This window comes from Giraffa tippelskirchi, chromosome 7 (assembly GCF_054371585.1).
Source record: "Giraffa tippelskirchi isolate mGirTip1 chromosome 7, T2T-mGirTip1v1.2.pri, whole genome shotgun sequence".
Taxonomy (NCBI): domain Eukaryota; kingdom Metazoa; phylum Chordata; class Mammalia; order Artiodactyla; family Giraffidae; genus Giraffa; species Giraffa tippelskirchi.
Genome location: NC_137281.1, coordinates 129,993,937 through 130,002,661, shown reverse-complemented (window position 1 = coordinate 130,002,661; position 8,725 = coordinate 129,993,937). Strand labels below are relative to the sequence as shown.

Below are 8,725 nucleotides of genomic sequence, written 5' to 3'. Positions count from 1 at the left end.
GGGCGTCGCGGGCCGGGTCGCGCCGGAACAAGCGGGGCGCAGAGGCCCAGCCTCCAATCTCGGTCTGCCCGGGGAGAACCAACAGAAGGCCTCAGCTAGCACCCAGCCTCGGCGACGAGTCGCGCCGCAGATTCTTAAGAAGACTTCGTGTTGAGGCGTTCGGAGTGACTCTTGAGATCATAGTCTGGTTTCAGGATACAATTTTTGAAACCCAAGCCCCCGTCAGAATTCCGCCCAGTCGGCTTTTTCCTCCTTTGCAGTCCGAAGTGGGGTGTGGGGGCCGAAGGCCGAGCTGCATTGCCCCTGAAGTGGTGGATTGCTTGGGGAGGTACGGGGAGGTCACTCCTGGAAATTCTCCCTCCATCCCAGAGCTTCAGGGTCAGGGTTTCTTCTGCTCGCCTCGGGACTCTTCCCATCTCCAAAGTTATTAGCAAAAGAGAGGAGGTGAAGGGGAAACTCCTCCCCCGCCAAAGGCAGGTAGACACCCAGACCTCTGCTCTCGGAGCTCACACCAGGGCTTTCTCCTCGCCATAATTAATAGTCAAGGCCAACCCTTTTGGCACGTTTCTTCCTCCCTCCCTCGCGGGTGGCAGCGTCGTTCGATTCCCTGAGGCCAGAAACTTTCACTCCAGTTCGCCGGAGGGAGGCCCGCGCCGGCTGTTTTCCGCGCTGCCCGCAAATCCCCTTTTCTTTCTCTCTCCACTTCCTCTTGGTCGTCTTCCGAGCCGCAGGCCGGTCGCCAGTCCGCGTAGTTTTGTTTCCTTTCCATCATGCAGAAAATTAATCAGCCCGGACGAGAAGCAGAGCTGAGCCCGGCGGCCTGTAATTAAGGGACGTGTGCCCTTCGGATTATCTCGTTAGTTTATCAAGAAAACATTTATTATAATTAATTCTCGGACGAGGTAATTATTATTGAGCGAGGACACAGCAACTGGTAGATGGGCTCCTTGGAAGATGAAAAAAAAAAAAAACAGAGGGGGGAGGTGGGAGGGGGAGCGACAGATTGCACGAATTGACCGTTAGATATAAGGCGGTGCGGCCCGGGGCGGGCAGTGAAGCAGGAGGACCTCGGGCGCCGAGGCTGCGGGGCTGCGGGGCTGCGGGGCAGGGACGCCGCCGGACCGAGTCACTCGCGCCCGGAGGTGTGGGCGCCGAGCGGCTGCGGGGACTCGCCGCGCGGCCGCCGCCCGCTCCTTCTATAGGTAGGAGTTCTCCAGGGGCCACCTCCTGAGCAGTTGTTTTGAGGTTTGTATTTTTGAAAAGGGATTTCTTTTTCCCCTTCCGGGCTCTGCTTAGAGAGGAAGGGAGAAAGGAGTCCTGGCAGGGCTTGGAAGTTAGATGGAAGGGTCCGAGGCCTCTTCTTTGGAGAGCGCGTACCTAGGCTGGCTGTCGAGAACACGTCGTAGTTTTTGTTTTGCTCCTTTTTCTTTTGAAGATGTATCCCGTAGTAAAGTCGAAAACAGTCTCATGGCAAGAATTTTGGTCGTTTTTCGATGGTAGATCAAAGGCGCTCCGAGAAGGATCTCTGTCCTGGTGCTTCCTGTTTGTAACTGCTTTTTATGCTGGAATGTGCTACTTTCATGTATGATGTGTCAGGCATTTTTAATTGGGTGAGAGCTCTACATGGAGAACTCTTCCATATTCCTCATGTGCAGATCCGATATAATTTTAGTTGTTTCCATCTACAGTAGTTCAGGACTTTCCAACATAGCAAGATTGCATTAAACAAGACAGAACTCCAGCTTAGAGGCTATTAAAACCAATACATGATTGTATTTTAAAGCAATAATATTTTCACAGCCTCTAAATAACTGTGTCTTGAGAAGAAAAGATAAAACGTCTTTTTTTTTTTTGTAGGAGCAGCTAAATCAGTTTTACTGGTGAGATGACTCAAACTCCTACAAGGGCATTTATAAAATTACATCAAGTTAGATCTAAGAGTCGGACACGACTGAGTCACTGAACTGAAGGATGGAAAACATGAGTTTTGTGCTATGAACTTAAATCAGGAAGAAGTTGCAGTAACCAAGTTCCATTTATGGAGTTTTGTGTCTTGATCTCTTAAGCAATGTAAATATAAAAACCCAGAGTCCTTAAAACTCAGTGGGAACTCTAAAAGTAAGAGGAACTTCTCCTAATCTTATATCCGCCATTTTGAACCAATCTCTCATAATGTCAAAGTCGAAAAGTAGAGATTCATGCAGAAGTACCACCTTTTGGGAAAATAGAAGTCAAAATTGCAAACAGCCAGCCTATAAATACTCATTTTTGAATCCCTTTGCTTAGGGGAGTGAGAAAAAACTCATCTGGATAAAGTAAATAACTTTTCTTTTTCTTACTTTGCCCTCTCTGAGCTCTTTCTCTTATAGGATTTTAGGAAACTTAAAAGGCAGGGAGAAATTCTGTTAGTTTCACAACTTTGGTGTTTGTGTATGTACTTTCTGCAAAACTAGAATGTGCAAAAAGGAGCTAGAGTTAACAGGAAACTGCTGTAGCTGCTGAAAGCCCAAATGTCGGAAAATTTGCCTCCTGCAGGATCAGCAGCCTCCACATATCAAAATCAACATGGGAGCGGCTTGCACTACAAATGCGCACCCTTTCTACTTGCAGATGTGGGAGACTGTCATTATCTGATTGGTGGGATTCTAACTTTACTTCAGAGTTTCTTGCAAACTCTGTGCCAAACTTGAAGACTTTCTTTGCACTACCTTTAAATATTTGATGGGTGTCGATTAAAAGTTAAATACTTGTTTGTTTAGCTTGAGTTCTTTAGACACATATAATCAAGGTTCTCCAAAACCCTAATAAATCTGTTACTTACCTCGAAATCTAATTACCCAGACTACTAATTAGGTGAAAATGATTACTGGAAATGACTTCAAATGTGGAATAATAGTGGTTGAGTAGTTTTCTCAAGTTTGCCGTTCAGCAAGTTGGTGTTTTAGATGTTAAATGCACTGACATTTTAGGTTCGCAGCAGTTGAAAGTGGTAAAAAGCTAAGATAATTAAAATCTGCCTTGGAAAGGCAACAGTCTGGGGAGAGGTAGATTTCTTGAATTGTTTCTTTGTTTCTCACCAATGGCCTTTGTTATCAGCATTATTTATTTAGCCAAAGAGTTCTTTGTCTCTGCAAATGGCCCCAATCAAGTTTTGTTTGAGACAATTAGCTAGTGCCAGCCAAAGAGTCCTATGCAAATGTAGGGATAGGAATGCAATGTGAGCATTTGGAGGCGTGGGGTTTTGTTGGGGGGCGGGGGGAGGTAGATTGTAATTGCTTTCTTCGGGTCTTTTTTTTTTTTTAAGTTTTGGCTGGGGGGTGGGGAAGACAGGTTTATCTGGTCTCTCTCCATCTCCTCTAGTTCCAGGACAGCTGGGGGCAGGGGTAGGGGGATGCTCTGCAAGTTCTTTAAAAACCTCTGCCTGTGTACCTCGGGCTCTTTTTTAAGTCAGTGGTGGAACGTGGAAGAGCTGCATCCTACGAAGCGGTAAACCAGCACCTCTGTTTGTTTGTTTACTTTGCCTTAGTTCCACCACTCCAAACCCACCCACCAAGGACTCTGAATCTGTCCAACCCGGGCGAAGCAAGACCTTCCGGCTGGGTCCCCCGGATTTGGGCTGACTTTGCGCCTCCAAACAACCTTAGCATGATGTCTTATCTTAAGCAACCGCCTTATGCAGTCAATGGGCTGAGTCTGACCACTTCGGGCATGGACTTGCTGCACCCCTCGGTGGGCTACCCGGGTAAGTGAGCCCCGCGGCACTCTTGCCCTCTCCTTCCCCACGGCCGCTTCGCAGGTTTATAACACCCTTTCCCCGGGAGCACCGGGTTAGAGAGTCGCGTCGCCCCGCCCCAGCTCCAGGAGAGGTCCCCCTGGGTTTTTCTTCCAAGCAGCAGCTCAAAGCCACAGGGTGGTGGAGAGGGCAGGGGCTGGGGAAAAGGGTGTAGATGGATCCACAAAGTTTTCAGAAAATCGTATCTTTTTAATTGGAGTGAATGGGAACATACATTGGACTGGGGCAAAGAAGGCTACTGCCCTTGTCATTTGGGGGAGACGCCCCTGCCCGTACCTCGAAGTCCAGTTCCTCTGAAGTGCCCTCTTGGAGAAGTCGAGGTCCTCATAAATTCTCCCCGCCAAAACCTGCAGCATCTCCTCTGACCTCCAGGCTCTTCATCTCTAATCCCTTGAGGTGTGATTTATCCGGGGTGCGAGTGTTTTCCTTTCCGATGAGATCTGTTTTGTGAAGTCGTGGCAGAAGGAGAAGTATGAAGTGAAATGTGCCCCCATTTTAAAGATGGAGGAACAAAGGCCCCATCAATTTGAGCGAGGATCCTTTGACTTGGGAGAATGGAGTTTTTGTGTTGTGGTTTAGGGGTTGATTTTGGAGGGTTCTTGTTTTTTGTCTTTTATTTCATTTGTTTTGTTTGCTTTCGAAGGGACGCTCTGACTGGAGCGATCTCCGATGTCAGGGGGAGTGGGGTCTCCCCTGGAAGGGGCCGTGTCTGCCGGAGGAGCCGAGGACGGGGAGGGGGTGGAGAGAACATGGGTAGCGTCCCGGCTGAGCGGATGCAGAGGACCTGGGGAGTGCTGAGGTGTGGGGGTAGGGAGAGTCGGATACCCGCAGAGACCCCTATGACTGAGAAACTGCTCCCCCACCCTAAAGGGCCCTGGGCTTCTTGTCCCGCAGCCACCCCTCGGAAACAGCGGCGGGAGAGGACGACGTTCACCCGAGCGCAGCTAGATGTGCTGGAAGCACTGTTTGCTAAGACCCGATACCCAGACATCTTCATGCGGGAGGAGGTGGCGCTGAAAATCAACTTGCCTGAGTCCAGGGTACAGGTAGGGCAGATGTAGACAGAACCGTCTTTCCTGACCGTGACACCCGCCCACTCCACCTCACCCCCATACTGTGTGTATGTAGAGGACCCAGGAGAGTCCCAGGTCTCAGAGAGGACCAAAGGAAGTTTGAAACTAACCAGCTCCATCTGAAGCCAGTGAACTTGTCTCTTAAGGTCCTCTCCTCCTACTCCTTTTTGTCCCTCCACCCCCACCCAATGCTATAACCAAGGGTCTTCCAGCCTAGGCTGCAAGGTAAGATGGGTGATTAAGCTGTGATGATAAAGCCTAGTCCTAGAACCCTTGGACTCAAGGAGAGTCACATAGTATTTTAAAACTTCCCTTCCTCTATTGGAAATCCACCCCTCCCCCAACCCCAATTCTCATCTACTTTTAGGGGTAAAAGAAGCTTAGCTCCTGGATAGTTCCAATATTTTTACAATGAAGAAGTAGAGTAAATGGACTGCTCAAGGTCACATGTCAGTTTGGTGGTAGAAGAAATAACACAATAAGAGTGTTTTCTTTGACTTCTTATGGATTGAACAGAATTTGCTAAATCTTAGCCATTCTGCAGATAAAATATCAACATGATATCCCTGTGATAACTACCTTCCCCCTTTCTCCCTCTTAACTTGACCTTAATTAAGCTGGAGAGGAAAATGAACTCCCAACTTTCCTGGAATGCAAGTCCCATGTAGATTTCTCTGGGAAGAATGTTGAGCACTTAAACCACATACACACTTGGGACTACCCTTCAGCTAGGACACATCAGCATGAATAGCAGGTCAAAAAGAGACTTTTTCAAAGTAGGATAGAAGAAGTTGTAGCACCTGTGAGGCTTGAACTAAAGTTTTCACTGAAAGAAAATAAATGGCTCTGAATGGCTGGTGGTTTGTGCTCAGTATTATGGCATTATTATCACAGTTAGACGCCAATATGGAGAGCTCACTCAAGAAGACAACTAAAAACTTTTGCCCAAAAAATGCCCATAGTTTCCCTGATAAACCCCCTTGCACACCAAATACAGCTCCTTCATTGCAGAACATGAACAAGGCTGGTAAAGAGAACTTTTGAAAATTACACACAGTGGTGACAAGCCAATGAACACAACACAAGAAACAATCTATGTGTCGAGTGGCACTACCCTGGAGGAAAAGCCTCAGTCTCAGACTTGAGACTAGAAGAGATGTTTGGTTGTGAATTCAAAACAGAGTACATACAATTCACTCCACTTACCATAAGGAAGGTTTTGGCGAATAGTGGCTTTCAGACCTTCCTCAACAGGATCTTTTCTCCTGAGAGCTTTCTTTTATGAATCTTTCTAGGAGAGACAAAAGGTAAAGTGATGGAACCAGCCTTCATATTAGCGGTTGCTACCTGGAAGATGGACCATAAAGTGTTTGAATTTAGGCTGTTCTTGTTGGCATGTAACAAAAGAATTGTTTTACCTCATTTCTCCTATGTTCTCATCCAAAAGACACAAATATGTTCTATTCCATTGTGAGAGTGTTCCAAAATGCAGCTAGGTCTACGTTTATGTGTGTATTTGAAGGGAAATAAGAGACAGGAAAGTGAGGGGGAGAGTTTTTAGCTATATGATTTGGGTGATTATTTTAAATGTTACTGTTCTGAGCTAGGAGTAAAGCAGGGTCAAGTGCTTTTAGATAGAGCCTCCCTGATTTTCTTATAATTCCACGAGCATATATGAGAGTTTTCACTGGCAGGAGAGATTGTCCGCTTAGCTCATCTGTCCACCTAGGACAGATTTATAATCTGAGAGCCACTCTTTTCCTTAAGGAATTATTGAAACCATGTTAAAGAAGTTTCTTTCCCTTTCAAGGTATGGTTTAAGAATCGAAGAGCTAAGTGCCGCCAACAGCAGCAGCAGCAGCAGAATGGAGGTCAAAACAAAGTGAGACCTGCCAAAAAGAAGACATCTCCTGCCCGGGAAGTGAGTTCAGAGAGTGGAACAAGTGGCCAATTTACTCCCCCCTCTAGCACCTCAGTCCCAGCCATTTCCAGCAGCAGTGCTCCTGTGTCTATCTGGAGCCCAGCTTCCATCTCCCCACTGTCAGATCCCCTGTCCACCTCCTCTTCCTGCATGCAGAGGTCCTATCCCATGACCTATACTCAGGCTTCAGGTTATAGTCAAGGATATGCTGGCTCAACTTCCTACTTTGGGGGCATGGACTGTGGATCTTATTTGACCCCTATGCATCACCAGCTTCCTGGACCAGGGACCACACTCAGTCCCATGGGTACCAATGCAGTCACCAGCCATCTCAATCAGTCCCCAGCTTCTCTTTCCACCCAGGGATATGGAGCTTCAAGCTTGGGTTTTAACTCAACCACTGATTGCTTGGATTATAAGGACCAAACTGCCTCCTGGAAGCTTAACTTCAATGCTGACTGCTTGGATTATAAAGATCAGACATCTTCGTGGAAATTCCAGGTTTTGTGAAGACCTGTAGAACCTCTTTTTGTGGGTGATTTTTAAGTATACTGGGCTGGACATTCCAGTTTTAGCCAGGCATTGGTTAAAAGAGTTAGATGGTATGATGTTCAGACTCATCTTCTGATCAATGTCCTGGGAGGCATAGAAGGAAAATGAAAGGCCTTAGAGGGGCCTACCAACCAGCTACCTGAAATGGACAAACCAATCTACTTAATACTTAAGATCCTGTTATAGTTTTAGATCATTGGTTTTCCTGATTCACAAAGTGATGGAAAGCATTCTAGCCATGTGCAACCAAATACCACCAAAAATAAACAAGCAGAACTAAATTGTGAGAAGGAGGGAAGGACATAGCCTTCTTAGCAGAGGTGTTCCAATGTTTTAGCCAATCCTTGGTTGAATCTTAGGAATGGACAGTGTCTCAAGCTCACTCACGTTTCATGACCAACTGGTAGTTGGCACTGAAAAACTTTTCAGGGCTGTGTGAATTGTGCGACTGATTGTCCTAGATGCACTACTTTATTTAAAAAATAATGTTCATAAGGAGTCAATATGTAGTTTAAGAGACAATCAGTGTGTGTCTTATATAAATGGTACATCTGTGGTTTTTAATCTGTGCTAGACTTCAAAACTGTGATCTCCTGTTATTGTATGCAACCTTGAACTCCACCTCTGCAGGGGTTCTTCTGTGATTAAATAGGTTATAATTATAAGTAAATTCAGAGCAACTGAGTACTTATCTAAAAAGATTACCTTTGGCTGGAGGTGAGCTGCACTGAAACTATACAACAAAATGTCTCTGGACAAGGAGAGTAAGAGAAGAGAAACAAAAGGACACTAATTCATCATGTAATTTACTGTTGGTAAACCTAGCAGTAAAGAGACATTGGTCAATTGCTCTGACCCTGATGAATTTATAAGCTGAGATCATCGTTGTTTATGTTTGCAGATGTTAACTGGAAAAGTTATATATGCATAAACCTTTCTTCCTGATTTGGCAGATATGTATAATTATATTAAAATGGTTCTAGCACAACATTGGGTCCCGTTTAATTTTATACCACTATTTGTGAATGAGAAGCCCATATTCAGCCACTCCTCCCCCAAAAATGTTTTTCTTGGATCAGAGAGGGAATTAACAAAATTTTTTTTTTTTAAATTGGGGGGGTGCTAAATATGAATGACTAAGATATGAATGATTGGTATGTAAACTTTTTGTGACTTTCATTAATACTGCTCTGAAATTGAATATAGGGAGCGTAACAATCAAAACCCCTCCTTGTTTTTCCCTCCCTGCCAGATACCCTAATGATTTCTTAGGCACCTTACTAGTATGTCTTAACAAGATCAATTTTTTAAGCAAGAAGTGACGAACTGTAGTACCTCAGAGAAAATGTGAATGACAAGAATCCCTTGTTTCTATTCTCTTTTAAG

General features: G+C 45.6%; 1 protein-coding gene across 3 annotated transcripts; it reads left to right on the top strand.

The window, feature by feature from the left end:
* The first annotated feature begins 609 nt into the window (after positions 1-609).
* Positions 610-8,325, top strand: OTX2 (orthodenticle homeobox 2). Of its 3 annotated transcripts, none has more exons than XM_081509577.1 (4): positions 610-902; positions 3,527-3,742; positions 4,688-4,839; positions 6,677-8,325. In XM_081509577.1, exons 2-4 carry the CDS (start codon positions 3,646-3,648, stop codon positions 7,295-7,297), a joined length of 870 nt encoding a protein of 289 aa, XP_081365703.1. In that variant the 5' UTR covers positions 610-902; positions 3,527-3,645; the 3' UTR covers positions 7,298-8,325. The 3 variants fall into 3 exon arrangements, with proteins under 3 accessions (XP_081365703.1, XP_081365702.1, XP_081365701.1); XM_081509576.1 differs by lacking the exon at positions 610-902 and adding an exon at positions 1,060-1,245; XM_081509575.1 differs by lacking the exon at positions 610-902 and having other exon boundaries at positions 3,646-3,742; positions 4,664-4,839.
* Positions 8,326-8,725: the final 400 nt, after the last annotated feature.

What these genes read in the sequence shown, in the direction of transcription:
- OTX2 (XM_081509575.1), top strand. Translation starts at nt 3,646, where the DNA reads ATGATGTCTTATCTTAAGCAACCGCCTTATGCAGTCAATGGGCTGAGT. An exon ending in CCCCTCGGTGGGCTACCCGG is followed by an intron (nt 3,743 to 4,663) that starts GTAAGTGAGCCC and finishes CCCACCCTAAAG; the next exon opens with GGCCCTGGGCTTCTTGTCCC. An exon ending in TGCCTGAGTCCAGGGTACAG is followed by an intron (nt 4,840 to 6,676) that starts GTAGGGCAGATG and finishes TTCCCTTTCAAG; the next exon opens with GTATGGTTTAAGAATCGAAG.